At 38.4% G+C, this 26,457-nt stretch overlaps 14 protein-coding genes across 14 annotated transcripts in view; 8 read left to right on the forward strand and 6 right to left on the reverse strand.

Annotated features, from left to right (window-relative positions):
• Gasu_46870 (mitochondrial carrier, iron import) lies at window positions 1-1,311 on the forward strand (the record flags this gene model as incomplete). Its single annotated transcript, XM_005704160.2, has 2 exons — window positions 1-126; window positions 212-1,311. Coding segments are annotated over 2 exons (970 nt in total), but the record flags the coding sequence as incomplete, so codon positions are not given.
• A 12-nt stretch (window positions 1,312-1,323) lies between these two features.
• Window positions 1,324-2,130, reverse strand: Gasu_46880 (uncharacterized protein). The gene has a single exon (XM_005704161.1). The coding sequence runs from the start codon at window positions 2,111-2,113 to the stop codon at window positions 1,346-1,348; it is 768 nt and encodes a 255-aa protein (XP_005704218.1). The 5' UTR covers window positions 2,114-2,130; the 3' UTR covers window positions 1,324-1,345.
• A 3,120-nt stretch (window positions 2,131-5,250) lies between these two features.
• Window positions 5,251-6,541, forward strand: Gasu_46890 (mitochondrial carrier, oxoglutarate:malate antiporter). The gene is made up of 6 exons (XM_005704162.1): window positions 5,251-5,444; window positions 5,495-5,650; window positions 5,700-5,749; window positions 5,799-5,940; window positions 5,989-6,120; window positions 6,171-6,541. The coding sequence occupies exons 1-6, from the start codon at window positions 5,268-5,270 to the stop codon at window positions 6,354-6,356; spliced, it is 843 nt and encodes a 280-aa protein (XP_005704219.1). The 5' UTR covers window positions 5,251-5,267; the 3' UTR covers window positions 6,357-6,541.
• Window positions 6,542-6,920: 379 nt separating this feature from the next.
• On the forward strand, window positions 6,921-8,310 carry Gasu_46900 (uncharacterized protein). Its single transcript, XM_005704163.1, has 3 exons — window positions 6,921-7,233; window positions 7,285-7,466; window positions 7,520-8,310. The coding sequence occupies exons 1-3, from the start codon at window positions 6,976-6,978 to the stop codon at window positions 8,034-8,036; spliced, it is 957 nt and encodes a 318-aa protein (XP_005704220.1). The 5' UTR covers window positions 6,921-6,975; the 3' UTR covers window positions 8,037-8,310.
• A 10-nt stretch (window positions 8,311-8,320) lies between these two features.
• Gasu_46910 (uncharacterized protein) lies at window positions 8,321-9,641 on the forward strand. The gene is made up of 6 exons (XM_005704164.1): window positions 8,321-8,487; window positions 8,535-8,618; window positions 8,672-8,781; window positions 8,830-8,897; window positions 8,953-9,066; window positions 9,122-9,641. The coding sequence occupies exons 1-6, from the start codon at window positions 8,348-8,350 to the stop codon at window positions 9,176-9,178; spliced, it is 573 nt and encodes a 190-aa protein (XP_005704221.1). The 5' UTR covers window positions 8,321-8,347; the 3' UTR covers window positions 9,179-9,641.
• Window positions 9,642-9,790: 149 nt separating this feature from the next.
• On the forward strand, window positions 9,791-11,113 carry Gasu_46920 (actin). The gene is made up of 4 exons (XM_005704165.1): window positions 9,791-10,368; window positions 10,413-10,721; window positions 10,766-10,899; window positions 10,947-11,113. Exons 1-4 carry the CDS (start codon window positions 9,808-9,810, stop codon window positions 11,065-11,067), a joined length of 1,125 nt encoding a protein of 374 aa, XP_005704222.1. The 5' UTR covers window positions 9,791-9,807; the 3' UTR covers window positions 11,068-11,113.
• A 182-nt stretch (window positions 11,114-11,295) lies between these two features.
• Gasu_46930 (C4-dicarboxylate transporter/malic acid transport protein, TDT family) lies at window positions 11,296-12,660 on the reverse strand. The gene has a single exon (XM_005704166.1). It carries the CDS (start codon window positions 12,550-12,552, stop codon window positions 11,356-11,358), a length of 1,197 nt encoding a protein of 398 aa, XP_005704223.1. The 5' UTR covers window positions 12,553-12,660; the 3' UTR covers window positions 11,296-11,355.
• A 20-nt stretch (window positions 12,661-12,680) lies between these two features.
• On the forward strand, window positions 12,681-14,741 carry Gasu_46940 (uncharacterized protein). The gene is made up of 4 exons (XM_005704167.1): window positions 12,681-13,237; window positions 13,278-13,380; window positions 13,433-14,358; window positions 14,413-14,741. Exons 2-4 carry the CDS (start codon window positions 13,356-13,358, stop codon window positions 14,713-14,715), a joined length of 1,254 nt encoding a protein of 417 aa, XP_005704224.1. The 5' UTR covers window positions 12,681-13,237; window positions 13,278-13,355; the 3' UTR covers window positions 14,716-14,741.
• A 6-nt stretch (window positions 14,742-14,747) lies between these two features.
• Gasu_46950 (MFS transporter, DHA1 family, tetracycline:hydrogen antiporter) lies at window positions 14,748-17,390 on the reverse strand. Its single transcript, XM_005704168.1, has 4 exons — window positions 17,171-17,390; window positions 17,063-17,109; window positions 16,739-17,018; window positions 14,748-16,693 (listed from the first exon to the last, which is right to left on the reverse strand). Exons 1-4 carry the CDS (start codon window positions 17,296-17,298, stop codon window positions 14,824-14,826), a joined length of 2,325 nt encoding a protein of 774 aa, XP_005704225.1. The 5' UTR covers window positions 17,299-17,390; the 3' UTR covers window positions 14,748-14,823.
• A 22-nt stretch (window positions 17,391-17,412) lies between these two features.
• Gasu_46960 (inositol-phosphate phosphatase) lies at window positions 17,413-19,770 on the reverse strand. The gene is made up of 2 exons (XM_005704169.1): window positions 18,345-19,770; window positions 17,413-18,289 (listed from the first exon to the last, which is right to left on the reverse strand). Exons 1-2 carry the CDS (start codon window positions 19,742-19,744, stop codon window positions 17,782-17,784), a joined length of 1,908 nt encoding a protein of 635 aa, XP_005704226.1. The 5' UTR covers window positions 19,745-19,770; the 3' UTR covers window positions 17,413-17,781.
• A 16-nt stretch (window positions 19,771-19,786) lies between these two features.
• Gasu_46970 (uncharacterized protein) lies at window positions 19,787-20,800 on the reverse strand. The gene is made up of 2 exons (XM_005704170.1): window positions 20,305-20,800; window positions 19,787-20,256 (listed from the first exon to the last, which is right to left on the reverse strand). The coding sequence occupies exons 1-2, from the start codon at window positions 20,794-20,796 to the stop codon at window positions 19,990-19,992; spliced, it is 759 nt and encodes a 252-aa protein (XP_005704227.1). The 5' UTR covers window positions 20,797-20,800; the 3' UTR covers window positions 19,787-19,989.
• A 370-nt stretch (window positions 20,801-21,170) lies between these two features.
• Window positions 21,171-21,801, forward strand: Gasu_46980 (uncharacterized protein). Its single transcript, XM_005704171.1, has 2 exons — window positions 21,171-21,334; window positions 21,446-21,801. Exons 1-2 carry the CDS (start codon window positions 21,291-21,293, stop codon window positions 21,735-21,737), a joined length of 336 nt encoding a protein of 111 aa, XP_005704228.1. The 5' UTR covers window positions 21,171-21,290; the 3' UTR covers window positions 21,738-21,801.
• Window positions 21,802-21,840: 39 nt separating this feature from the next.
• Window positions 21,841-25,771, forward strand: Gasu_46990 (kinesin family member). Its single transcript, XM_005704172.1, has 5 exons — window positions 21,841-24,520; window positions 24,569-25,004; window positions 25,060-25,202; window positions 25,254-25,487; window positions 25,537-25,771. Exons 1-5 carry the CDS (start codon window positions 22,007-22,009, stop codon window positions 25,726-25,728), a joined length of 3,519 nt encoding a protein of 1,172 aa, XP_005704229.1. The 5' UTR covers window positions 21,841-22,006; the 3' UTR covers window positions 25,729-25,771.
• A 4-nt stretch (window positions 25,772-25,775) lies between these two features.
• Window positions 25,776-26,457, reverse strand: part of Gasu_47000 (GTP-binding protein) — a 3,295-nt gene continuing 2,613 nt past the window's right edge. The window contains exons 2-3 of the mRNA XM_005704173.1: window positions 26,216-26,457; window positions 25,776-26,164 (exon numbers count right to left, since the gene is read on the reverse strand). The exon at window positions 26,216-26,457 is cut by the window's right edge and continues 1,839 nt beyond it. Coding sequence (XP_005704230.1) covers window positions 25,808-26,164; window positions 26,216-26,457 — 599 coding nt within the window. The 3' untranslated portion in view covers window positions 25,776-25,807. The remainder of the gene's footprint in view (window positions 26,165-26,215) is intronic.

Genomic DNA, 26,457 nt, shown 5'->3' on the forward strand with positions numbered 1-26,457 from the left:
TGCGTTTTCTGGCTTAGTATCTACGTTATGTTTGCAACCTCTTGACGTGGTTAAGACTCGAATGCAGCAAGGTTCTCAATATATTGTGAGTCCAAGTGTTACTTTGCAACGAGTGTTGTCTCCAAGGTAGTTTGTTTCCTTCAAGTTTCTATACTTTTTCTTTTTCGACTAAGATATAATTATTCTTTTCTCTTTTTATACCTCTATATAGGAACCCTCTTTCTGTAGCAGCCAGTATAGTTGCTAATACGGGTATATTGAGTTTATGGAGAGGAACTTCTCCTACCATAATTCGTAACTGTTTAGGTGTTGGTATTTACTTTGTTTCCTTAAACGCCATAACGAACTTGATGCAGTCTGATGACCCAGAGACCCATATGCCAGCTTGGAAAACTTTGTTAGCTGGAGGGCTTTCGCGTTCACTTTCAGCCGTTCTTCTTTGTCCTTTATCTGTGTTGAAAACCAGGTTTGAAGCTCAAGTTATCGATCAAAACCGCGGAATTATCAAAGCACTTGTAGAAATATACAAAAAGGAACGTCTTCGTGGTCTCTTTAGTGGACTTGTACCTACTATTGTGAGAGACGCTCCATATTCTGCAAGTTATTTTCTTATATATTTAAGAGTTCGTGAAGGTCTTTCTTCGATAGTGAATGGAACTTATTTTTCACATCTATCGATGACAAAAACAAACATTTCCTCTTCACCTTCAGAATATCATATGATAACTATGTCAGTTAGTTTCGTAGCAGGTTTAATAGGGGGTTTCGCAGCTACTTTTCTTACACAACCACAAGATGTTATCAAAACCAGAATGCAGTTGAGAGCTTATTCAATTAACCGTTCACAACAGGACGCCTCAACCATAGAAGTTATTCATACAATCTATCGAGAAGATGGTATTGTTGGATTTTTTCGTGGAGCTTCTCCTCGTTTTCTTAAACGTTGCTTGGGTTCTGCTATAACATGGATGATATATGAGGAGTTTGTGGCTATCTTTGATAAACTATTAAATGAAAAAACTCAAAGACAGTCATCTCAACATGTTCGAGCATGATGAATGATACGTATTTGAAAAATATTGGAAAATGTTGGATACTCCTTATCTAAAAAAGAAAGGCTCGTTTGAAGGCTTTCCTAGTCACTATTCTTTTGTTGATAATGGAAATATGCTTGCTCTTTATATAATATACATAATATAACAATATGAGCCTCTTAAGAAAATGATAATTTTAAAACAGTACGTGAATAACTGTTCCTCATGTAATATAAAATAATATCTACCGAAACTTTCATAGAGTGTGATGAATGTAAGAATAGTAAGCAGCTGAGAACTGAAGTATATTATCATTCCTTGTTATTGTTCAAGTTACCTTCCTCAAAGCACAACTCCTGAATGAGAGCACAAGGTTTTGAATAGGTTTTTGATATTTGTGAAGATAAATATTCGTTTGGTTGCTTGTCTGTTCGCACTGCAAAAAGTAGAGACTGTGGTGAGTCTAATATATGGCGACGTTGATTTTTTTGTTCATAGTTTGAGCTTGCTTCTGTCCCCTGGTCAACTAATGCTTGTGTAACTAGCGAATAAAGCCTATGGCATTCAGGGTTATTGGGTTCCAGCTTTCGTACTTGTTCCAAGCTAGCAAGCGCAGAGTCCAACTGAAGTAAATTCAAAAACGCCGAAGACCTTCTCAACAAACTTTTCACAAGGACTTTTGTAGAGCACGTTCCCTTCTGATGCAAATCAATAGCTTTCTTTGCGTCCCGTTCTGCTTCTTGAAACTTCTCTAGTATCAGTCTTGTTTGGGCTAAATTGGAATAAAGAGCTTGAAGTGTGCTACGCTTTTCTTCCTGAAAGGGTGGTTTGGTATTCGTAATAGGAACTCTCCTCTCATCTTCGATTTGCGTGATTGCTATCATATAGACTTGCTCTGCTTCTAGGAGCCTCTTTTGTTTGTAGAGAGCATTGGCTCGTTCTTTTAATTCTGAAACAGATATACTTTCAGTGTTATCATTGTACAATTGTAGTGTCTCACAGGAACAGCGCGTGTTATCCACAAGAGTTTCCTTGTCCTTGCGAAACCAATGAGAAAGACAATTCAACTGTTTGGTCATCAATCGATATGAAAATTTGTGGAATTGGAAAACTATGATACACTCGCCATTGTCTGACCTGTTTTTGGTTAGTCCTTGTATTACAGATTTTGTTTACAAAATCAATAGTCTGTGCGCTGTAGACGCTGACAGCTTGGTTATCACCACAAACGAAGGTTATCTTTTGTATGTTTTAATCAGTACGTCTTCTCTTTTGTTTTCCTTTATACTGTATTTAGGCGCAGAAAGGCACTGGAGAATCACACAAATATAAGATTATTCATTCAAGAAGAATATCGTTGAATAGGTCAAGTTCAGGTTTCAGTTCTAACCATTCTTTAAGTCCTGTGCAGTTTGTGAGGCTCGGAAATACTCGTCTTGTGTTCCTCTTGGTAGATTCTGTTCTTGTCGCTTACGAAGTTCCTAGTTTGGATTTATTTCCTCGACAGTCCTCTCAGTTGCAGTTTTTGTCTGAAAAAAGTAGTGGAGCTCATGTGTTTAGTGTTCACTCATGGAATGAAGAAAAGGCGTACATTGCTATTGCAGCTAAAAAGAGGGTTCGGTTACTAACCTTGGATAGTTCACACTTAGACTCTGGATTTTGTTTTGCGGGTGAGCAAGACTCTGCGGATTTACCTCTGGCTATTAGATTCGGTGGTAGCTCAAGCAAAAAAGAACTTTGTGTTTCAACCTTACGAGACCATATTATTTATGCTGTTGTAGACGATGGATCGCTACAAGTCCGAAGTGTAGTATCGATGAAGTCAGATTTGGATAATGCTAATAGTCGAAGAACTGCAGAGCCTTCCAATCCCTCGGAGTTGACTTCTTCGTTTTACATTTTGCGCAGAATGAAAGGCTTAATGTCTAGTAATTCAGTGAGAGAGCCTATTGCTCTTCCACTTCCAGACAGTGATAGATGGCTTCTAGAATTAGAACAAGCGAGTGTTTTTCGTATATTTTCTCCGTCTGAAGGGTTTATGAATCATGTTACTTTCCTCTCATCGGAAAATCAAGTTCCATTGTCAGTCGTATTTTGCCGTCCTTTTTGCATTTTGTTGTATTCAAGAAATCATTTGATAGTTCGTACATTGTCTAGCAATGGAATCGGTAGTGTTGTTCAAAGTATTCATTTGCAAAATTTTGTGTCCTCCAGTCGTTTTTTTAACACCCTCTGTATGATTGTGCCTTCCTGTGGAGATCTGACGCGTTCTGATATTGCTGGATACGCATTTTGGTATTCGAAGGTCTTAAAGTTATCGCTACGTGAGCCAATTTGGGATATAACGAAGCAGTTGGAAAATGAGGTAATTGAATGATTTATCGCAATTTTTTATGTTGACTTCGCTTCAGGATCAACTTCAACTTGCCTTGGAGATTGCTGAATCTTTACCTGAAGATTTTGGAAGAGAAAGAGTTTATTCTTTGCGTGAGGCGCTATCGTTGGATGCCTTAAAAAAAGGGAATCATTCACTTGCCATTGCATTCCTTACTGAAATGAATATTTCTACTCAGCAAATATTGGAACTTAGAGATAAATATGTGCCACAAAGTTGGAAGGAAGCTTTAGAAGTATGGGCAAGCTTTTTGGCTAGGCATTATACAGATGAACTGAAAGAGATAAGGAAGCTTCGAGGATTGTCTGAAGATACACGCGTCGATACTTTATGGATTCCAGGTCGAGATGCAGTATTCTGTGTAGTTATAGAAACAATGTTGATGGCCCATACGGAAAGTCGAAAGCTCATCGAATTGGTGCAACAAGTACACTGCCATGTTGTAGACTCTGAAGTTATTCAATGGCGTACACGTACTAAATATATGTCAGAAACTGATAGTGATTTGTTTTGGTTTTATTTTTATCATTCAGCGGGATGTTACGAAATGGCATTGGAAACTCTTGAACTTTTGATCGAATCAAGTGCTGGAGATACGCGAAGTGCGTATATTCAGAATTTGGGAACGTATTTGAGCGAACTGTCGGTATCTTTAAATAGTAACTCTAGTCAACTTATTCTTGAACATTTACAGTGGTATTTTGATCATGGAGGAGATTCAGATTTGGTACTCAAGTTGTTGTCGAAGCCATTGATTTCTTTATCGGATGCTTTGTCTTTTTTGAGGCAGCAAAATTGTAGTTTGCTTATTCAGTTTCTAGAACAACAACTTGAAAAGCTAGTACAAGACAACCGTATGAATTCTCGATATTATCAAATTCTTATTGATAATTTGGCAAACGCTTATATTGACAATTACATTTACGCCAAGCAAAATGAGACTCATAAGACTTTGGACAGTCCAATTGATGCTAAGAAGAAGATTTGTGAGTTTATTTGTCAGCGCGGGGGTTTTGATCCGCAATATGTTCTTAGTCAACTTCCACAGGATAAGGAATTATACAAGGAACGTGCTTTTCTGGTTGGTCAACAGGGCAGATATATGGAAGCACTTCATTTATTGGTTGAAGAGGGTTTTGATCCGGATGCAGCAGAAAACTTTATCAGAGACACAGTTCCTTCCCATGAGAGTAGAGAAGTGTGGACTCAGCTAGTAAAAATGTATTTGTCTTTGGCAGCCAGTGATTCTTCGAAGGTGGAAGAAGAGAAATACTCCGATACATCGAGGTTTGTGAATCGCGCATGCCAACTTCTTTCTTCAAGGGAGGGTTTGAAAGTGGATTGTAGTCGAGTAATAAGAGAGTTACCTGCCGATATTGAACTCAAATTGATTATTCCTTTTCTTCTATCATCTCTGTCGAATGCTGTTGGTCTAGTGCGGTCCGCAAAGGTGAAAAAGTCCCTTCTGAAAAGCGAGCACTTACTCCTCAATGATCAACTAGTTCAAATGAAGAAGCAGAAGGTAGTGATAGGGAGAGACCGGGCTTGTTGTATTTGTAATCGTAAAGTTGGAACATCTGCAGTAGCTGTTTATGCCGATTATTCGGTTGCTCATTTGCTCTGTCATCGAAATCGCAAACCGATTGGGCGTAATTATCGTTGAAATCAACTCGCTCAAGCAGAACAACAACAAAATGGCAACAGCAACAACTGCCGCTAGTAAAACTCAAACTGTAAAGACAGTGCCAAGTTACATGCAGTTCGTTTTTGGTGGCCTTAGGTACGGAACTTGCAGTATTTCGGGTTCGATGTATCTTAAAAGCTAGTTGTATAGTGGGATGACAGCAACCACTATAGTTCAACCGATTGATTTGGTGAAGACCAGACTGCAACTTAGTGGTCAGGGCACAAGAGGTGTTCCAAAAGTGGGATTCTTTAAGACTTTTGCTGGAGTAGTTGAAAGAGAAAGTTTCTTTGGTCTGTATCGTGGTTTAACAGCTGCTCTGTTTAGGCAGGTATTCATAGAACTTCAACTTATACGACACGATATATTCTTTTTGGTTAGGTTACCTATACCACAACTAGGTTGGGCGTTTTTGGTGCACTAAGGGATGCCATGGATAAGATGACCACACAACCACCTCCTTTTTATCTAAAAGTAGCGGCTGGGTTGACAGCTGGAGCAATTGGTGCCTTTGTAGGAACTCCTGCAGAAGTAGCAGTAAGCTTTCCTTTTCTAAAATATCGATCTTTAGTTGAACACGCTTTAGTTGATTCGTATGACCGCAGATGGAAGACTCCCAAAGGAACAGCAGAGAGGGTAATATGCTTTGAATTCACGTTTTTCATATAGTTTTATGGCTTTTTAGTTACAAAAATGTTGTAGACGCTTTGATTCGTATTGTCCGGGAGGAAGGTCTCTTTACACTGTGGAGAGGAGCGTTTCCCACTATCGGTCGAGCCATGGCGTTGAACGCAGCACAACTTTCAACATACGACCAAGCCAAACAAGTGTGTATTTTCTCTAAGAGTTGTTTATGTTTTCTAATTTTTGGTTAGCTCGTTGTTTCTCATGGCCTTATTGGTGATCACATTGGAGCTCATGCTTTTGCCTCTTCAGTTGCTGGTTTCTGTGCTTCTTCTGTTAGTTTGCCTTTAGATATGGCAAAGACGAGAGTTCAGAATATGAAGGTAAAGTATTTTTTGGATTTATTTGTTTCGTGTTTGAGTTGTTTTGCAAGACCATTGATGGTAAAAGAGAATACAATGGAATGATAGATTGTCTTATAAAGGTAGTGAAGTACGAAGGCTTCTTTGCTTTATGGAAAGGATTTTGGCCGTTCTTTTTCCGAATTGGTCCACACACAGTATTGACTTTTATATTTTTGGAGCAATTCAAGGGATGGTACTTGCGAAGTCTTAAGTAATCCTCCATGACAACAGCTAATTAGAAGTTTTTCTATATTGTGTCTGTTACAAGAACTTTTTTCATGTTTGGAACGATTGCTTAAAGTTCTGTTGTGTTTCACATTGCCAAGTAATTCGAGTTGGTTTCCAATTGTACTTTGAGAAATAAAGCTTTTTAAGAGATTGCGGACAGAATTGCTTTGTAAGGTGTTGTGCTCACTTGTCAACCAATTTTTCTCGACTAGTTTGGAAATAACATTTGACAATTTCTATCCATAAAGTTTAACAAAGAATGGACAGTGGAAGCAGTTTTATTTTGTGATTTCTTTTATTCAACATGAAAACAAAGAATATTATGAAGTTTTGTCTCTTGAAAGACATATCGAATCTCTGCAAGAAAAAGAGGACAAAAAGAAGAAAGTTCAATTCAATTCAAATATTGCCTTTCTGGATTGAATTTATTATACATACACTTACCATAACTTTGTTCTCTTTTATTTTCTGGATGAAAGATCCAGTCATCGATAGATCTCCCAACATTGCTGAGAGAGATATGAAGAAAAGTGGAAATGGCTCGTCAGTGCTGTATTCCAAAATTTAAAATTTTCTAGATTGGACAACCGAGTGTGTTGTGAAGAGATGCCCTTTGACGACTTTGTCAACTTGAAGGAGCATGTTACTCTCGTTTTGTTGAAAGCATTCCTCAAGGACCTGGCAAAATGCCCTCTTGAATCTAGGGATGCGCTTCTGAGTAGAATAAGGGTGGATTTACTAAAAGTTGTTTCAAGTCCTTGCTTTGGCTATTTTTCAAAGCTTTTCGATGTTTTGGTGCAGGAGGCAGACTGGCAACTCCTTTGCTGCCTAATAAATTTGTTAGATTGGTTACCAATTGGAAAGGTAGGTTTCGGTTTCTTTCACTCGATTGTTACTTGACTGTCTATTTTTTAGAAAAAGTTGGTTTCTTCTGTTGAATTATATCAAAACCTGAAGAAACTTGGAGAAGCTAGTTTTCCTTGGAAGGTTTCTTGTAAAGTTGAGAAAGATCTTTTGCTCTCGAAATGTTGCGCACGAAGAATTCACGAAAAGTGGAAGTATCTGTTGAACCCTATGCGAGGAAATTTCGTAAGACGGTAAGGCGAAGTTCGTCTTCCACTTTCTGATTCCTATAAAGTATATATGATAGTGAGAAGAATAAAATTATGAAGAATAAGGTTACCCAAGCCATTTCCAAGCACAGAGAGGATTATGGAGTTGATATATCTATTGCGAGATCAAGGCCTTCGTTAGGTTCTGTTGAGCGTTATTCAACACCAAAAAAGAAAAAGAAAGCAAGAAGAGTCAGTTTTCCTCCTGATGAGAAGCTAGTATCGATAAGATATATTGATGCTTTCGGTGCGAAGGAACCATTATGCGAAGCAAATCTTTCGAATGGCACTGCAGAACTTTTCAAAGTAAAATTGATTGATACTGACAATGGTTGGAGTGATAGTTCTGAAATTGCTTGGTTTCCTCCTTATCCATTGTACGCTGAAGCAAGTTGGAGACAGCCGTATATTCATACTGTGTTTTGTGCTGATCGTGATACTATGTTTCCCGAAACAAGAGATGAACTACATCTGAAAAGACTAGAAAATTTTTATTTAAAGGACTTTCAAGATGGTCTTTGTATCGAGATACCTCTAGTCAATGTGAACCATTGACTGGATCCTTTGTAAAAGGAACAAGCAATGTTGAAGTCATAGAATTACTAAAAGAGTGTCTGGAAATCTCCACCGTATCGTTATGTCACTTTGAAAAGTTTCATTGACTTAAACGAGTAGTATCAAGATTCATTTGAAAATGATTGTAGTAGAATTTTTCACCATATGTGAATAACTACAAAGAATGTTCAGTTTAAGCTTCTTGAGAAGCGAAAGCTTGCTGAATATTATGAGATATTCACTCAGTTGAAATCATAAAGCTCGAAAAGATTTAAGACTATAATGGAATAAGTCATTTTTGGAACCCTTCCATGGCCACCAAAACGGTGGATCTTCGACAACTACGTCGGGAACTTATCATAAGAGAGTGGACTAGAATATTTAAGAATTTTAGATATCTTGGGTTTGTAGGTTTTACCAAAGGAGTACCCTGGAGACGGTTGTTTCTGAGGTAGGGTTTATTGCTTTGGTAAAACTTTTATTCATACAAGTTCAAAGACAGCGAGTGACAGAAGGGCTTTCCGAAGTGGACGCACGTTTTTGTAAGCCTTGGGAAGGTCGCGAAGTTACCGAGAATTTAGGGTATGTTTTGCCTCAGTTTTTATATTCTTTTTTGTTGATCTGCCTGTGCCAAGATGGAAGGATATGAAACCTTTGTTTCTGGGTTTTCCAAGTGCTGTCTGTTTTTCTAACGACTCACAACAGTTTATGGAAGCTATGAAAAGAAGTTGTTCTCTGATTCCAGGTATTTTTCTTAAGACTAGCTGTAAACGAATAGCTGTAGATTTTCCAGGTGGTTTATTATTGGGAGCTAAAGTAGATGAGTTATTACTATCAGGACCTTCCTTTCAGAAAATTCTGGCAAGTAGTAATGAACTTAGTTTTAGTTTCGAATGTGATTGGTTTGTGCTTATAGAATGGTCCGAGCCAGAAGGAATTGCAACTTCAGTTATTGAACTCTCTCAAAGGGGATGTGTCCTTAGTCACTGTACTAGGACGTCCTCAACAAGAGTTGGTCAATATTTTTTCGGTAAGAAGACAATATAGGGCTTGTCCACCGCTAAGTTTCATTGAATGGGTTATAGAACCGTCTTCGGTCGTTGACTTGTGTATTGGACAACTACGAGAAGAAGCTGTCTTAGTCTAAACTTTTGTCAGATTTTTGCAGGGCCATGATGATCTTTATCTGTCAATCAGCGGATAGTTTATATGTGAAGATTGATTTACCTCTAAGAAGTTCTGAGCTCTGCGAGTACTCAAGAAATAGCTTTTTGTTTTATAGAAAAGAGCATTAGAGCAATTTCAGAACACATAGTTATATACTGTGTTCTAAGATCTTTGTGATAAGAAATAAACGAGTGTCGTTAAGGAGCATTTTATTTAAAATTGTCTAAAATTTTCAAACGCTTTCCATTGAAAAGCAGTACTTTTGTATCAACACTGTAGAAGAATTGAAGATGTAAGGTGTTAAGGATGTGTAGTTGAACAGTTTGTCACTGTTGAAGTTCTTCAATATTCAATATTGGAAAAGTTCAAACATCGAAACAACTCTGTATTCAAAAGTCTTTTCGCAAACGATACCCAAGTAAAAGTCTTGTTTTGTGTATCGGAACAAAGCTTTCCATAATAAGAAACCAATGATCACTACAGAAACTTTGCTGCATCGTAAGCCACCAAAGGGACACGAAATGCATTTTGGGCAACCCTTCAAAAAATCCCTTCAAGGGTCGCGATGCTTTAAAGATTCGAATGACATTTCTTTTCTCAATTTATGATGCCCATTGTTGTTGATTGCGGTGCCAATACTTGTAAAGTAGGCTTTGTCAATGAAGATCAGCCTTGTGCTATATTTGAACCATTTGTTAGCCAAGCAAAGCCAAGAAGAGAACTGCTCAATAGCTCCAATGCATGCTATGTAGGTAATCAGTTGTCTAGAAGACGTGACGTGTTCCCTCTAGCATCTTCTCCTATTCAAAATGGCATTATTCAGGATTGGCATGCTATGGAAGAAATTTTTAAGTACATCTTTTTTGATGAACTCGACGTGGATCCTTTGCATCAAACAGTAATCTTGTCAGAGCCATCTCTCAATCCGCTCAAGCAAAGAGAGAGAATGGTTGAAATGTTGTTTGAAGTATTTCATATTCCAGCTTTATATATTGCAAGCCAATCTATGTTGGCACTTTACAGTAGTGGCAAAACAACGGGAATTGTAGTTGATTCTGGTGATAGTATGACCAGTGTTGTTCCTATATATGAAGGTTACACTGTTCAGAATGGTATACAACAACAGGATATTTCTGGAAAGCATTTGGAACAGTATTTAGCAAGAGTACGTATTTTCTCTCTTTTAAAAAATAACCTTCTCAATGCAAGCAAAAGTTGTTATGGAAGAAAGGATATCGCTTCGGCCTTCATCATAGAGAAAACGATATCATAAGAACTATGAAAGAAAATTCTTGTTACATTGCATTAGACTATCAGAAAGAAATGGAACACTTTAAACAGGGCAAATTGAAAGGAAAATGCTTTCAATTACCGGATGATAGCCAAATTACTTTGGACATTGAATGTTTTCAATGTCCTGAAATGTTGTTTCATCCACAACTAGTGGGTATACAGTCTTATGGGTTGATTGATATGGTTTGTAAATGCATTCAAGAAATTCCATACAACATACGAAAGGTAATCGTTGTGGTCAATATTATCATATAACAAACTTTGAATAGGATCTGTGGAATAATATTGTCCTATCCGGAGGAAGCATGATGATAACGGGAATTCAAGATAGACTCAAGAAAGATTTAAAAAATAACATTCCATCCACTGCTGCATTTCATATCTTTCGTCTACCAGATGCTCGGTAATTATAGTTGAGGCATAGTCGTTATTTTAATAACTTCTTAGTAGATTGTCAACCTGGTTAGGAGGTTCCATTTTAGGCAATCTCCCATCTTTTGAAAAAATATGTATGACTTTGGAAGAGTATCATGAACTAGGAGCTGCAATGATTCATGAAAGATGCTTCTAGTGTAGAATTCATAAAAAGGAATGTGAATAAACTCAAATTTCCGTCAATGAAAAAGAGATTTAGAGACGCACGAGATTTTTCAGTCTCCAGTGAATCAGCAGATAATCATATATACAAAAATGGGTGAGATAGAAACTTCATAGAGACAAAAGTTTGCATCGTCTTTCAATTCACAAGCAACTCAACGATTGTCGTTTTTCAACTTGTTGGAATGAAACATCAGTAAATACGAGAAAATACAATCTTCGGTCCAGTTAGCAAACATGCTTTATTGTTTTGAAACTACTTTTACACTTCAAGCTCAAAGTTGGCTGCTTGTACTGCGGTCATTTGTGTATGGAGACAAGGAGCGTAAAATAGTTCCCCAGTATATGCTCTTAAGAATGTGTTCACCATAACGATCCACCACAATATAAACAATACGCAAATAAAGATGGTCGCCGATATTTTAAAAAATAGAAGCTGTGTCAATTTGTACAGATCCACAGTAGCCGCACTAAAGACTCCCAAAGGAAAAATAAGGCCCCACCAGCCAAGATTGAAAGGAAGACGATCTACAAACGTCTTTATGACTGCGAAAACTGCAAGAACGAGCCACCAAAAACCATAACCCCATAAGACACACGCTACTAATATTCCTATTGCTGAAGTAGCCGAGGCAAGACTTTCATAAGCCACATCCGAAAGAGTATCCCCGAGACTTGCGAATATACGAGGGGCTGAAATACTGAGACCAGTGGCTGCTAATGCCGCTGAACCTATAGGACCCAGAGGTAAGAAACAGCTAATAATTAGATCATTCGGTGGCAATTTGTGTAACACTAGGCGAAGGAAGAAAATAACGAGAATGCTCATTGCTATGGGCACGGATATGCCCCATAAGATAGCACTCAAAAATGCAATATAGCGAGCAAAAGCTATATTAGCAATGGTTGGTAAGATAACTCCACCAGTCGCTGCCGCTACTTCTGCTGGAACAACAGGTAAAACCCAAACGGCTGTCATCTTCTTCAAGGTGTGCTCATGTGTGCTTATCATATAGATAGGAACAAGTAAACCAGAAGCCAAAGCCAACACGACGTTGATGCACCATAAAACCTCTGCTAGAGTTACAAATCCCGGACCCCATACCGGAACACAAAATAAGGCAACACCGTTGACTATTGTGGAAAGACCCATAGGAATAGCACCTAAGAACATGGATTGGACAGGATGGGAGAACATGGGTAAAGCGTCTTTGAAATAGAAAGTCCAACGAGCTAAAAACAGAATACTAAAAATAGTGAAGAGACCAACGTTCAACCACCAATATGCCCAAGCCAAGTCGAACAAGTGCGTAAATGGAAAAGGAAAATCATGTAAAAGTACCGCCAGAATACCAGTCCCCATAGTAGCAGCGAACCAACTTGGTATAAACTGTCGAACTATTTCCTTTGGACTGTCAATCTTTGTTAGTGGTTTTGGTATCTGTTTCAACACTTTCATTTGGTCAACTGTCTACACACAACCAATCCAAAGAACAGACTTTAAGTACCGACGATACATAAAAATTTCTTCCAGAACTGAATTTGATGCCAATCAAAAGTAGAAAAAGGGCGGCTCTTCTGGAAGTCTTTATTTGCTGTCTTTTGCTTGGGAGGGGAATCAGTTGGATGTAAAACTTGTGATACTTGTTGATGTGTCACTTCATAAAGAATAACATATACTGAGGAGAAAAAAACATTTTTGGGCAACTAGGACATTATGACTCAAAGCGTAGTTGATACCATTTCAGAATAATTCATAAGATGTATTATGTTTCAAGTGGGAACGAAACGAATATCTTTTCAGTGCTATTGTGGAAGAGTTGTTCAAGCAAACCTTGTATACATTTATCTTCTAAAACGTTTTGTCAAATAGTTTGCAAACCTTGTATTTGATAAACTATAAACGTAACTCATTTCTTAGTCTTTTTAAAACAAAGCAACGTATATATTTCATGTAGTTTAGTCACCTTGAAAAGGAGCGAGAGAAGTAATCACAACCAGACGATCTTCCCGCCGCTTCGATTTCTGTTGAGAGAATTGGAGGATTTCGTTGTTCGACTTGAAAAGGAAACAACGAGTAAATTATAGGGAAGGGTTATTCTTTTGAAATCTAGCTCTGAATCAGACAGAGTCTACAATTTCTCGTAAGCTCCTAGTATACGAATATAGAAATATAGTTTCTAGTCATTCGTTTGAACCTTGACCCGCTGTGGCACGAATCTGAAACAGTCTGTGTTATGCTGCAATTAATGGAATCGGACCATGTTTCTTGAAACACTGCCAGCAGGTATACAAGGCCCTTTTCTTGGTTTGTTATAGACTCTAACCTAATATTTCAGATGTTTTGAGGAATATATGCTGTCACTTGGACGGTATATCTCTAGCTCGACTTTCTAGCACCTGTAGAAAACTTAGAAACGTTTGCTCAGATGAGACTATATGGCTTGCTTGTGTCAAAAAAGAAATCCTGGAAGATGTCAAAGAAGAATTTATTCCGTTGTTAAACAAAAATTCTCCCAACCAAAGGGGCTGGTATAAGATATACCAATCACTTCATGGAGCTTCTTCACCCTGCTCTAGTGGTGACGGTTTGGATTTAACTACCAACTCTTCGTTTACTTTCGATATTCCAGATTTCTCAGGCTTGAAACAATTTACTTTGAGTTTCTGGTTTTTCCTTGCCCGAGACGCAGATACACGTGATTTTCGTGCTCTCTGTTTTTTAGTTCCCAGTAAGGAAACCTTAAATGGTACTTTATGTTTACTATTAGGAGATGAAGACAATCGTTGCCATGTTTCTCAAGTCATCTCGTCGAATGGAAATGTTCAAAGTGTTGATGAGGAGTCCGTATCGGTTCATGAAAGAGACAGCTTTCTTGTAGCTTCAAGAGTTCATTCCACTTTAAAGGAACTCCCATTTTATGAGTGGTCTCAAATTGTATTGGTTTGTCATCCACAAGACTCTGATGAACCTTGTGAGGCACCTTTTGAAATTTTCTTGAATGGAGAATCACATGGTGTGAAATTCGCATTGCCTGTCGAATACAATTTGGCAGCCAACTCCGTTCAATTGACATTCGGTTCTATGGATGGCCGCGCTAGGTTACCTAATGCTTTTGGTCATTTGAGTAGAATCTTATTGATACCTCGTGCTGTCGACTCGTTGGGTTTATTGGCAATTTTACATCAAAGTTCGCCCTTTCTACCTTATCCCTTGTCTTGGATAGTATCGGCACAAAATGCATTTCATGAACGTGTAAATGAGGTACGTGTCCTAAGGAATTTTTTGGTTTGCATTCTGAATATGAAAATGGTGCAGATTGTACATGCGTCTAAAAGTTGTGACTTTTGTCATATCTTTCCAATGAAAGGCATTATTTATCGTTGTTTAGAATGTTTTCCAAGCTATGATTTGTGTATGAAATGTTTCGAATCGGATGAGTTTATATTGGGACCATCGCTTAGTGACCATAGAGATGATCATCTGTTTCTTCCTGTTCGGAGACCATGTTCCTTTCGATATTTTACTTATTTCAGACGTCATTACTCGACTGGTTTGATAAGTGTCACTACGAATGATTTGGAGCAAATAACTTTAGGCAATACTAGAAATGATGAATAAACAAGGTCTGTTTGTCTGTTTGCGCATGAGAGCGTGTGTTTGAAAACTTTATTTCATTGGTAAACATAAAAAAATACTTGTTATTACATGTACGTATTGTATGAAAATCTACCACTTGCTTTGTTCTATTTTCCATGGCCAAGGAGGTAAGCCACCTGCAATTATATAAATCATCAATAACAAACCACTTTCTAAATAAAAAAACGACCGTCCATAAGTGAAAGGAAAAGGCAAATTCAGAGAAATAGCAGAAGCAAAAAGCGAACCCCCAATTACTGGTCCCGCCGCAAAGCCAGCACTTTGCAAACCTTGAGCAAGGCCTAAAGCTATTCCAACAGAGGAAGGATGTACAGAATTCTTCACAATCAATGCAATACCGGCCCAACAACACTGTTCAAAAAAAGCCAGAAAAATATCAAACGATGCATAACCCAACCAAGATGCTATATTCTTTCTACTCCATCCAAATGAAGTAATGATAGCTGGTAACAAATAATCTAAACTCCCGACAAATAGACCTAACCGAATGGTCTTTACAACACCAAGTCTTCTAGCAATAAAAGGAAAGATATACAATGCAACGAGAATAGTTGTCATACCACTTATAGCCTGGACAAGTCCAATATCTGTTGAGGAAAATCCAAGTCCTCCAAAACTGGGTTGCGTGGAAGCCCAAATGGGAATCACTTCATCTCCAGCCATCAAGGTAAATGAGATAAGCACAGCCACTATTAATACTTGACGAAAAGTTCGATTCTCAATGATAGCACCAGTTGGTTCCGGAAGTATTGTTCCTTCTTCATCAGGAGAAAATAAAGGAGTCTCTTCTATATTATTCTCTATAACTGTACTAGCCGCATCTTCTTCATCTATTCTTAACCTTTCAATAGCTTTCGAAGGAGCTCTAGAACGTAGGGCAGGAGAAAGCAAATTTGTAGCAGTAGCACCCAAACTTCCACTTAAACCATATGTCACAAAACTTGAGCTCTCACTACCTCTTCTTTCCGCGCTCGAAATCCCACGATTCTTTGGATACTCATCAGAGTAAAACCAATCATCTTCCTCCATTACGTCTCTTACTTGAGAACCCTTATATTCAGTTTCGTCATTGTTGTTATTATCTTCTTCTCTTCCATCTTCAGGAATACTAGTGCTTATAGAAAGACTTCGTTGCGAAGATGATAATGCCTTGCTCCTCTTGTCTATCTCATCGTCTTCCGGTTCTAATATAGTCTCTGTCAGTAAAGGACCGATCTGTTCCGTATAACTTTCACGATTACTCCAAGAAAGACGATCATCCCACTCATGTTCCCTTCGTTCCCTACCTCTTCTACTACGAATGGATCGAGTTGAAGGCGTTGCTAGACCTGTAAAATCACGGGACCTCTCCGAACCAAGCAAAGGGCTTCGCAAGGAACGATTTGTCGGAGAAAATTCATTCAACGACATTGGTATAGAGGAGAATAGACTTTGACTCATTCGAGGTGTAATTCCAACTTGTCTTTCAAAACTTTCCAGTAGGTTTCTATCCAAAAAATTCTTCTCCTGTTCCCTTACAGATAAAACATCTGAAGGTGCCACAGATACCGTTTCAACTCCAGCTGACGAGTCGATCCATACTCCGGACTCTTGTGCAGAAGCATTGTCCGTAATTCCATACGCATAAGATAAATTTTGCTCTCTCGTACTGAAGTCATATCTGGGCTTACTTTCATCGAGAAAGAAGAATGCAAAAATTAAATCAATAAAGATATAGATAGAAACCACTAAGCAAGGTAATAAATAAGGATATCTGTCAAGAAGCGAACCAGAAGAAACATATTGAGGAAAATGTACTGCTGGTCGTGATAAGAATCCACCTATAACAGGTCCTATAACAACACCAACTCCAAAGGTCAACCCAATCAAACCGAAAGCAGCGGATTCATTTGTAGAGTCCGTCACATCAGCTAGATAAGTTTTTGCCACAGCAATATTTCTACAAAGAGTCACAATATATTTGAAAAGGCTAATACTGACTTACCCACTAGAGAGGCCGTGTAAGAAACGAAATATCAAAGAAGTCGCTATATTTTTTGCCGTTCCAAAGAGATTAATAAAAATAAAATCGCCAAGTAGACCAACAAGTATAACAGGTCTCCTTCCTATTTGATCACTCAAAGCTCCCCATAATGGACTTCCAAACATGGACCCCAATGTAAAGCAAGAAGCAATCAAACCTGAATAGTAGCCTACTTCATTTTGACGCCAATCTGGTATGTTCATGAGGTCTCTTACCAAGAATGGCGCAAAAGGATAAACAACTATGCAAGTCAACAGAAATACTCTGAGAAGCAAAATTACTCACTAGTTACTGAAAATGCATCGGCTAGCACAGCAAGACCCAGAATAACACTATCAAATAAAACAAAAAAGTTCAGCTTTAGAACTCAACACAGTCAAACTAGAAACTCACAGTCGAAGAGTCGGAAGCGGAGTTGTGGTTGGTTTGGGTAACTCTAGAGATAAAGTTGGTTTCTCTGCAGGTGTGGTAGTTGCTTCTGGAGAAGGATATCTAGGAGGAAGGACCGAACTCTTTTTCATTTTAAGAGTTTCTCAAGATGATGAATTCTGCTTTAACTGGTTTACCTACGATCCAACCGAAGAATGAAACAACGAATTTCTGGTGGAAGCATCGGCAGATTTCAAAGCCAACTCAGCAAATGGAATTGTTTTAATAGGAATTGGAGGTTACTTAGTTGGAAATAAAAGTTTGTAAGTTTGAAAGGGCTAACTTTACAAAAGTATTCTTGTATCTACAGTAAGTCTGACGAGTTTATCCTCTTTTACGTTGGAACAATGCGGTCTTGCCAACAAGACTTGGTCGTTTATTTCAATGATATATCGGCAATCAACTGATCTCCTTTATCTTTCAGAAATAATTAGTGTGCTATTTCGTCAAGTTCTACTAATTCAAGAGTCTTCATTTTGGGCCATGTTTAATCCCAAATCTGTCTCCTAAACATTTCTAAAATGAAACAAGTCCCAATTCCGCATTGTGTGGCTTTTGAAGAAGAATATCCATTCCTATAGAATGTTTTGTACCTGTTCACGAATTCTTTCAACTTCCTCCTTGATAAGTATAGCTCGCATACTAATATACGAATCAGCACATTTCGCGGTGATAGTGTTGGCTTCTCTTAGCCATTCTTGACAAATGAAATTGAGTCGTCGACCAACCTGAGGTGCCACTTTTAGACTTTCGGTAAAGAAATTTAAGTGAGAACGAAATCGAACTGTTTCTTCGGTTATATCGATTCTATCCGCTAGTAGTGCCAATTCTTGGTCGAGACGAGACTCATCAATAGCATGATTTCCTTCCAAACAATCCTCAATCCTTTGCTTCATTCTTCTCTTTTGCTGAACAACTCTTGTTGGAGCATACTGATCAATTTCGTCCAACCAACCACGTAATAATTCTATTCGAGTTTCTATATCAGCTACTAACCTTTCTCCTTCTTGTCTTTGTACTTCAATTAATGCCCGTATTGCTTTATGGAAAGCCTCTTCTATACAAGGCCATAGATCTTCCTCACTATTTCATTTTGTAAAAAAAAACTACATCTTTAAACGACCGCTCAACAACTTACTTTTCAATCATATGTTCTTTTGAACGAATAACAAGATCACGAAACTGGAGTACATGGTTTAGATCTATTGGAGTCTGAACTTTTAAAATTTGAGATATTCGTTCAAGTATTTGTTTGATATCTTTCACAGAGGGTTCCATTAATGAGATTGGCAACGAGTCCTCAGAAGCAGAGATCGACACGGAATAATGAACTTTGCCTCGACAAAGAAACTGTTTCAAAAGATTGTGTATTTTGGATTCTGAACCTTCCAACATGGGAGGCAGAGTTCCACAAATATCTAAATATCTCCCATTTTGTGATCTTAAATCTACTGTCACCAGGGAATACTTTCCGAAAGATTGCGCTCTACTGAATCCCGTCATGCTTTGAACAAACATTTTCTCTTGATGAAAAGAATTCAAAGAATCTTGCATATGGAGTGCTTCTAGTGCCTGTTGGTGTAAGGTATTTGTTCTTGCTGCCAAGACACAACCTGAATAGGAAGAGATTGTTAAGGAATTCCCATTCCAATCAGTGATACATCCTCCGGCGTTTTCAATGATTGGAACAAGAGCCAAATAGTCCCAAGGCTTAAGATCCGCTTCTGCAACCAAATCAACAAAACCACTTGCCAACAAAGCATATGCATAACAGTCACAACCATACAATGTATATTGTACTCGTTTCGACAACCCTTTAAAGGCATCTAACATTTCATTATGAAACATATCTGGTGAAGTCGCATATAGTACACAATCTCTCAATTGATCTTGTGAACATGATTCTCTTTGTAAAGTATTCGATATAGGAGTATCGTTATAAAACGCACCATATCCTTTCGCACCAAACCATCTTTCTCTCAGTATAGGTTGATCGATAATTCCAAGAATAGGAATTCCTCCCTCTAAAAGGGCTATTAAAGTACCAAACGTTGGTTTACCAGTCATAAATGCTTTCGTTCCGTCAATCGGGTCAAGAACCCAAGTATAATCCGAACAAGTTTCGTTAGATAACGAGCCAAGAGATTCTTGTCCTTCCTCCTCACCTAAAATATTATGTTGTGGATAACTTTGCTTTAATAGAGTACGCAACGTTCGCTCAACTTCTTTATCCGCCAGAGTGACCGGGCTTTGATCAGATTTGACTAGGAATCTGTTGGTTTTCCTAAAATGTCTTCTTAATATAGACCCAGCAACATCAGCTAACTGAAAGGCAAGATCCACATAGTTCTTGGGGACTACTTCCGACATATACACGAACAAGTGATTACTGCTTTGAGAACTACAAATCCTTAGTCTTCGAGGCCTCCAGTGGTGAAAAGAATATCTACGAGTTCGAAAGGAAAGTTCAAAAAAGTTGTAGGACGCTCTAGTAGGTCGATTACGAAGAAAAGTCAAGTTGTCAGCATGAATAGACATACAGGGCTGACATGATGGAAATTTCCAAAGATATTCCACAAAGTGACTCCGAATCATTTTACTGTTAACAAAAAGATTCTGATCCAGCCGGTGATCGCTCATCATTCCACAAACGGACTTTATTGGTCGCTAAAATTCAAAATTACGTCTGTACATTTTCTTTCGATGCCAAAAACTCACAAACGGTGTGAGAACCTACACAAACTTGAAGAATTAAATAACTAAGACAAACTACGCTTGAAAAACTAAAAGGGGACAACGGCATCATCCTCTTCTTTTTCTCTATCCAAGGTTGAGGGGCAAGTATCGGATAGGTCACTTGTGACCACACTTGTAAAGGACTCGTTCACCTGGAAACCGAAGTCTTTCAGAGCTTCGACAATTTTTTCTTGTAACTTGGAGACTTGTCCTTTGCAACTTTCTAAGTCTTCTGGTTGAAGCAATAACACGTAGTCGCCGTTGTCGACCAAAGCTGCGACACAGGGCAACGCACAGCTAACGGCGGATCTTAGCTATGTATCGAGTCAGACATGGTAGCTAAAAATTGAAGAAAAACGAACCTTTGGTTCCATTTCATCTCTATGAATATTGAAAAGGGGAACACCTAGCCAACCTGTCTTTTGGAGTATTGTCCACTCCGGTTTTACTTTTCTTGGACCGTGGGTAATATCACAAGCAGCACAGTGACCTTTTCCTAACCACTTTCGAAGCAGGTAGAGTAGCTCTCCCGCAACTGTCCCGTCTGCGTCATATACTATATACAAAGCTTCGAGTGATACAATCTTGCGTTCTACTTCCATAGGCTTCTCTATTTCCTTCCAGACTTGCTTTCTTGAACACAAGGTCATTTGTTTGGTGTGAATCAAAAAGCCACGAAAGGTAAAGTAGTCAGTGAATTGTAGAAGACTGGAACATAAGCAAATAAATAGCAACAATAAATTTGACAACTTTGGTGGGGTTGCACACTGCCCTTTATTTGGATTTCTGTGGTGGAGATCAACTGATGCCCAGCCATAAGATATTTCCATTTTGGCGCAAAATCCTTGATTCATTCAAAACCCGGAAGATACTTCTGTTATTATTGACAGGATGATAAGGAAGTTAACTCAACATTCAGTAATGAAAGTTTTGCAGATCTATTGCGTAATTGGCTAGCGAAAAAGTTCTCTTTTTAGCTTGGTTCGATAAAGGCTTTATAAGTAAAGTTTTTGTTGCAAAGCCCTTTTTCTCGATGACCACTGTGATACCAAAAGCAATGCATAGAAGAAATAAAAAAATAGGTTGCCTTATTTGCACACTCTTTTTCGTTGTGAAGCGATTATTTGTCTAATTTCGATTTGATTCTTTCTAGTTTTATACTTTGTTGTTGGTATACTATAGCGACAACTTTGTTAAATTTCAAAAAATTGAAGGTTGCAAATGTGATGCTACACTTCATAGTTATAAACAGTTTCATGGTTCCTTGTTCATCATGTTCCAACAAACTGTATAGGAAATTGTCCAAAACAGATTGTTAATTGTTGCAACTGTTGTTTGTGAAAGAGCTATGCCTTGGTTAGCCGCGATCAGGATGGCTATCGAAAAACCAAGGTGAAACCTTGGTAGAGGAAACAAAGGAAACGACTTTCCAATAGCTACAGCGCTGAAAACTTGAAGTTGAAATAACCGGGAACTCAGGAAGATTTGAACACGATAGGAAAGATTTGAACCATCGAAGCGTTTGTACTCTGGAACTGCCTTTCGAGTTAGCTCGAATTTGACCGAGTTTCCAGGTGTCCAAGAAGCTGGAACAGAAACAGTTAATATTTTGAAAAGCCTCACGAGGCGACCGTCAAACGGGAACTTTTACGAGACCTTTCTACGGTTGGAAACTGTGTTACAAGGTACTTCTAGTGACAGTGAAAGAAAAGTTGAGAATATTTTAAACACATTGATGACAGCTGCGTCTCGACTTTGGGGAGATCAATCTATAAAATTGTTGAAGAGAACGTGAAGACTGGGTTAGCGCTCTGGAGAAGTGAACCTCTGTATTACTGATTAAACTGTGTGTAAAGATCAGATCACACATTACAAATTTAGAAGTACTAGATGAAAAGACAAGTTATTTGAAACTATTCTAGCCTTTCTCAAGTCAACCACAAGTGTTGTGAAAATTCTGTTGGAAAGGGAATAGCAGCAACCAAAAGTGCGTCTTCATGCGAATCGAATTGAATCGAATTGGAAGGCCCGCCTTAAAATTGGCCGTTTGAAACGGATTCCGCAATGGAAGTCTTTCCTTGTTTGGAAAGAGAAGGAAGAAGTAGTTCGAGTCCTTCGGATAACAACCATAATAGTACTTCCAAGACCGATACACTGAAAGTTTATGTTAGAGTGCGACCATTAAATGTTAGGGAGCGTGAAGTGGTAAGATCGACTAGTCTGTCATGGCAGATATATGGAAATCAAATAACGCAGTGCCACGCTGGTAAACCGTTGACCTATTGTTCTTATGCTTTTGACAGAATATTTACACCTGAAGATAACAACAAAATTGTTTTCGAAGAAGCTGCTAGTTCAGTGGTTGACTCGGTAATCGATGGTTATAATGGTACCATATTTGCTTACGGACAAACTTCATCTGGAAAGACACATACAATGCTAGGTACACCTGAAGATAAAGGAATTATTCCGCTTTCCATTTATCAAGTTTTTGGACGCCTCGAAAGGATAGAAGATAGGGAATTCCTGCTAAGAGTATCCTACATTGAAATATACAATGAAAATATTCGAGATTTGTTAGCACCACATAATGAAAATCTCAAAGTACACGAAGATTTCAATGGAAGGGTGTTCGTCGATGCAAAGGAGGAAGTTGTTGATACTCCTGAGACAGTTCTTGAGATAATGAAGAAGGGAGAAAGCAATAGGACCATAGGTTCGACCAACATGAATGAACATTCTTCACGTTCACATACGATATTTACTGTCTTTATTGAGTCTCGTGAAAAGAATAGAGACATTGAAAGCGATGGACTTTCCGTGAGAGCGAGCACGTTGACTTTAGTTGATTTAGCTGGTTCTGAGCGTGTTTCCCAAACAGGTGCTGAGGGATCAAGGCTGAAGGAAGGCATGCATATAAACAAGAGCCTACTCACGTTAGGGACTGTCATTAATAAGCTATGTGAAGGAGTTAATAGTCATATTCCTTATCGAGATTCCAAGCTTACTAGAATCTTACAGCCTGCATTGGGTGGTAACTCAAAGACAACTGTTATTTGTGCAGTCACTCCTGCTGCTATGCATATAGAGGAAACTCATTCAACGTTGAAATTTGCGAGTAGAGCAAAGAAGGTAAAGATTAATGCGTATTGCAATGAAATTTTAGATGACAAGGCTATGTTGTCGAACTATCGTAAGGAAATAGAAATGTTGCGTAATCAGCTGACGGAACTGCAACAAGATCGTCAAGGAGGAGAAAAATCTTTACCTTATGAAAGTGGTCAAGAGATTATTCGAGAAAATGTTGACAGTGAACCAACACTCTCAGAGATAGATTTTTCTGCTCCCCGAAAGAGGATGTATGATGGTTATATCAACGATGAACACTTGTCAAAATTGCAAAAACTCTCAACTCACCATTGCGTTATCTCGACAGAATCTCCTCGCAAGCGGACAGTCGTTTCTTTCGTGCATGCATCATTTGACACATTCGACTACATGGAAAGTTATTTGGTGTCTCTAGAAAACACTCTCAAAGAAGAAGAAAACGAAATACAATGTTTAAAGAGTCAACTTATGCAAGTAACAAACAACAACGAGTTGTTAGAAATGGAGAATGCTTCTTATAGAAAGCGTTACACTGAGTTATACAGTCAACATTGTTTTCGAGTGTCGCAAGATGTCGTTACGGATTTAATGAACAACGTCGTGCAAAATGAGTTGGAAAGATGTTCTGAATTGAAGTGCAAACAGTGGGAGCAACATAATAGAAAACAAGATGAAAAGTTGTTCGAATTGTTTCAGCAGAAAGAAGAGTTGGAGAACAGAATCAACGCTTTGGAAGCTGATTTGTCCAAGAAAACATCACAGTTAGAAACATATCACACGGCTATGCTTCCCAATGGGAATCAGTCTATTTTAAAGGAAAATGACTCCTTGAAACAAAAAGTTACGGAATTGGAGTCAAAATGTCGCTCTTCCAAGGTTCTTTGTTCGCAAGCAACATCAGAGAAACAGCAACTGGAAAGAGAGTTGAAAGTTTTGCAAAAACAGTTGCGAAAGCTAGAAGCGGAGAATGTGAAATTGAAGGAATCTTCTTCGAAACAAAAGGAAAATTCATCGCAAGTGAACAATTTGGAAAATAAGCTGGAAGACTTGACGAAAGATAGAGAGAAAACTATGGAAGAATTGCAAACTCTTGAAAAGGAAAAGAATGAATTTATGCTTGAGAATAAGACGTTGTTAATGAAACTAGAAGAAGCAAGAGAACGAGTTGAGAATTTTCGGAGCGATTTGGAACAGAGTAGAGAAGAGTCATCTAAGGTCGCTGCTCAAAACGAGTTGCTTCAACAAGAAAATGAACAGATGCGACACCAGATAGTGTCTTTGAATGACAACCTTGAAGAAATTTCTGCAATTAAGAAGAGCTTATCTAGAAATGTGGAAGAACTGGAACAAAGAGTACATGTACTAGAGAGTTCCTATAATGAGTTACAAAGTCGTCGTGAAGAAGAGCAGAGAGAATTTGAGGAAGAGCGAAACAGCAACTATGAGCAACTAACGGAAGCACATTTACAGGTATGGATTATTTTTTATTGATCTTTTTTTGTAAATATTTTGGAATAGCTGGAGCAATCGAAAGTTGCAATAGAGCAGTTACAAGCGTCGCTCAGCGATGAACAGAAAAAATCTCAAAGCTACTATTCCGAGTTAGAGGAGGTCCGAGAAAAATACGTAGAAGATACGGAACACTGGAAAGAGTTGTCAGAACATAAGGATTCTGAATTCGAGAGAATTTCGGTTCTTTATTCGGAGTTACTGACCAGTTTGGAGTCGGTGGACAGTGAACGACGTCAACTGGAAAGAGATGTGAATGACTGTTCGCATACTATCCTATTGATAAAGGAGCGCTTGGAACTTGTTTGGAAGGAGAAGCAACAGTTATCGATGGAACTGGATTTGTCTAAAGAGTTGCGCGATAATTATAAGCCAATCTGTAAAACTTCGATCCCCTCGCTCAGTATCAACCCTTCCACAGTCATAAGTTTGCTTCCAGTCGAAGGTGTGTAAAAAATTTTGTTCTCGTTTCAACGTTCTTCGTTTAACACTAGTTGCAGGAGATGACCCGAATTCTTTGTGGAAGCAAGAATTCGAAAAAACGAACCAAGAACTAGCAAAGTTTTATAAGGAGAAGAAGAAGTTGTTGGAGACGATCCATCAAAGAGATCAAAAAATCGAACAACTGGAAAATTCTTACCGGGTACGAAGAATGTATATGCTGTTATGCGTAGATTGGTTAATTGCTTTTTAGAATCTCGTGGAAGATAACGGCGTGATAGGCAAGTTGAAGCACAAATTGGAGCGAAGAGATGCTGACTTGAAACGAGTCAATGAAGAACTTCGTAAAGTAGAAGAGTTGGCTGTTGCTGCGTGTAAAGGCTCCGGCTTTGAAGATGGTCGCCAATTGGTTCGTTTACAAGCAGACAATCATGCTTTGCAAGATCAAGTAACTAGTCTTAACAGACAAATTGAGAATCTGCAAAATGTGAGAATTGACGTTTGGAAATTTTTTGTAATTCATATGAATTTTTTAGGAACGACAGCAATTGCTAGAAGAGTCTAGTAGACTCCGAAAGGAAATCAAAAAACGAGACCTTCATCGTATTGAATTGGAAGAAAAATTTTGTTTATGGAAGCAACAGTTATATCAAGATGATCAAAACGGGAGAACAAAAAGGAAACCGCCTCGTCCTCCACTTCGGGTTATTCCAAACGAAACTCAATAAAGAATCTTCTGGTTTCACTGCTTGTTGTTGGGAGTTGTGGTTACGTATACAATTCACGCACATATAGATAAAGTTTTTCTCAAGGATGATACAGCTTATTCTCTCCATTCCAACCAGACCAAACGGGTCCGAAGTCTTGAGGAGCTAATTCGGCTTCATAGGTCTTTCTGGAACGTTTCCTTTCAAGGCCGAACCAAGAGGGTGCTGAAGAGATGTTAGCTTGGTCAATTTCTGAACAGTTCTTGTCAGCAGCACTTGGTTGTTCTACGTGGATATGAGTATCTACGTTGCCGTCCGATCTTCTATCCCCAAAACGAAATTTCAAGTAGTTCGCATTTACCTCGCTTGATCCCATTTGGTCGCTCAGTTGATAACAGAAGCTAACAAGTTCCTCCAAAGAGACTGTTTGTTTACCTGTTGAAGCTTGTTCTCCAACCTAGAAAATACTAATTATGGGATAGAAGAAGCATTCAAAACTGATTGTTACCCAAGAAAGTACACTTTCGAGAGCATATTGAATTCCTAAGTTTTTTGCTCTCTTTTCAACATTAAGTGAGTTTCGGTATAAGTTTGTCAAGCAGTTGGCTGCTGCTTTGAAGTTTTCCAAAAGCAGTTCTTGTTCACTGTCTTGACTACTCAACAACTCCTGAGGCGGCATATCACCACCACAACAACTAATCGTTTCCCTCACCACCAACAAAAAATATCCAAATAACAATCCCAAAGATC

This window comes from Galdieria sulphuraria, assembly GCF_000341285.1.
Source record: "Galdieria sulphuraria unplaced genomic scaffold scaf_44, whole genome shotgun sequence".
NCBI lineage: Eukaryota > Rhodophyta > Bangiophyceae > Galdieriales > Galdieriaceae > Galdieria > Galdieria sulphuraria.

Bases quoted from the DNA above. Each gene is read 5' to 3' on its own strand.
- Gasu_46940 (XM_005704167.1), top strand. From the start codon at position 13,356: ATGTTTCTTGAAACACTGCCAGCAG. The intron at 13,381-13,432 runs GTATACAAGGCC...CTAATATTTCAG, and splicing joins TCTTGAAACACTGCCAGCAG to ATGTTTTGAGGAATATATGC. The intron at 14,359-14,412 runs GTACGTGTCCTA...AAAATGGTGCAG, and splicing joins TTCATGAACGTGTAAATGAG to ATTGTACATGCGTCTAAAAG.
- Gasu_46880 (XM_005704161.1), bottom strand. From the start codon at position 2,113: ATGACCAAACAGTTGAATTGTCTTTCTCATTGGTTTCGCAAGGACAAG.
- Gasu_46960 (XM_005704169.1), bottom strand. From the start codon at position 19,744: ATGTCTATTCATGCTGACAACTTGACTTTTCTTCGTAATCGACCTACT. The intron at 18,290-18,344 runs GTAAGTTGTTGA...AAAATGAAATAG, and splicing joins AAAGAACATATGATTGAAAA to TGAGGAAGATCTATGGCCTT.
- Gasu_46970 (XM_005704170.1), bottom strand. From the start codon at position 20,796: ATGAATCAAGGATTTTGCGCCAAAATGGAAATATCTTATGGCTGGGCA. The intron at 20,257-20,304 runs GTTCGTTTTTCT...CTCGATACATAG, and splicing joins GAGATGAAATGGAACCAAAG to CTAAGATCCGCCGTTAGCTG.
- Gasu_46990 (XM_005704172.1), top strand. From the start codon at position 22,007: ATGGAAGTCTTTCCTTGTTTGGAAAGAGAAGGAAGAAGTAGTTCGAGT. The intron at 24,521-24,568 runs GTATGGATTATT...ATTTTGGAATAG, and splicing joins TAACGGAAGCACATTTACAG to CTGGAGCAATCGAAAGTTGC. The intron at 25,488-25,536 runs GTGAGAATTGAC...TGAATTTTTTAG, and splicing joins AAATTGAGAATCTGCAAAAT to GAACGACAGCAATTGCTAGA.
- Gasu_46890 (XM_005704162.1), top strand. From the start codon at position 5,268: ATGACAGCAACCACTATAGTTCAACCGATTGATTTGGTGAAGACCAGA. The intron at 5,445-5,494 runs GTATTCATAGAA...CTTTTTGGTTAG, and splicing joins CAGCTGCTCTGTTTAGGCAG to GTTACCTATACCACAACTAG. The intron at 5,651-5,699 runs GTAAGCTTTCCT...AACACGCTTTAG, and splicing joins GAACTCCTGCAGAAGTAGCA to TTGATTCGTATGACCGCAGA.
- Gasu_46900 (XM_005704163.1), top strand. From the start codon at position 6,976: ATGCCCTTTGACGACTTTGTCAACTTGAAGGAGCATGTTACTCTCGTT. The intron at 7,234-7,284 runs GTAGGTTTCGGT...TCTATTTTTTAG, and splicing joins ATTGGTTACCAATTGGAAAG to AAAAAGTTGGTTTCTTCTGT. The intron at 7,467-7,519 runs GTAAGGCGAAGT...TATATATGATAG, and splicing joins CGAGGAAATTTCGTAAGACG to TGAGAAGAATAAAATTATGA.
- Gasu_46980 (XM_005704171.1), top strand. From the start codon at position 21,291: ATGCCTTGGTTAGCCGCGATCAGGATGGCTATCGAAAAACCAAG. The intron at 21,335-21,445 runs GTGAAACCTTGG...ACGATAGGAAAG, and splicing joins ATGGCTATCGAAAAACCAAG to ATTTGAACCATCGAAGCGTT.
- Gasu_46950 (XM_005704168.1), bottom strand. From the start codon at position 17,298: ATGAAAAAGAGTTCGGTCCTTCCTCCTAGATATCCTTCTCCAGAAGCA. The intron at 17,110-17,170 runs GTGAGTTTCTAG...TTTATTTGATAG, and splicing joins CCGCTTCCGACTCTTCGACT to TGTTATTCTGGGTCTTGCTG. The intron at 17,019-17,062 runs GTGAGTAATTTT...TGACTTGCATAG, and splicing joins CGATGCATTTTCAGTAACTA to TTGTTTATCCTTTTGCGCCA.
- Gasu_46910 (XM_005704164.1), top strand. From the start codon at position 8,348: ATGGCCACCAAAACGGTGGATCTTCGACAACTACGTCGGGAACTTATC. The intron at 8,619-8,671 runs GTATGTTTTGCC...GCCTGTGCCAAG, and splicing joins GAAGTTACCGAGAATTTAGG to ATGGAAGGATATGAAACCTT. The intron at 9,067-9,121 runs GTAAGAAGACAA...AATGGGTTATAG, and splicing joins AGTTGGTCAATATTTTTTCG to AACCGTCTTCGGTCGTTGAC.
- Gasu_46920 (XM_005704165.1), top strand. From the start codon at position 9,808: ATGATGCCCATTGTTGTTGATTGCGGTGCCAATACTTGTAAAGTAGGC. The intron at 10,369-10,412 runs GTACGTATTTTC...TCTCAATGCAAG, and splicing joins TGGAACAGTATTTAGCAAGA to CAAAAGTTGTTATGGAAGAA. The intron at 10,900-10,946 runs GTAATTATAGTT...ACTTCTTAGTAG, and splicing joins TTTCGTCTACCAGATGCTCG to ATTGTCAACCTGGTTAGGAG.
- Gasu_46930 (XM_005704166.1), bottom strand. From the start codon at position 12,552: ATGAAAGTGTTGAAACAGATACCAAAACCACTAACAAAGATTGACAGT.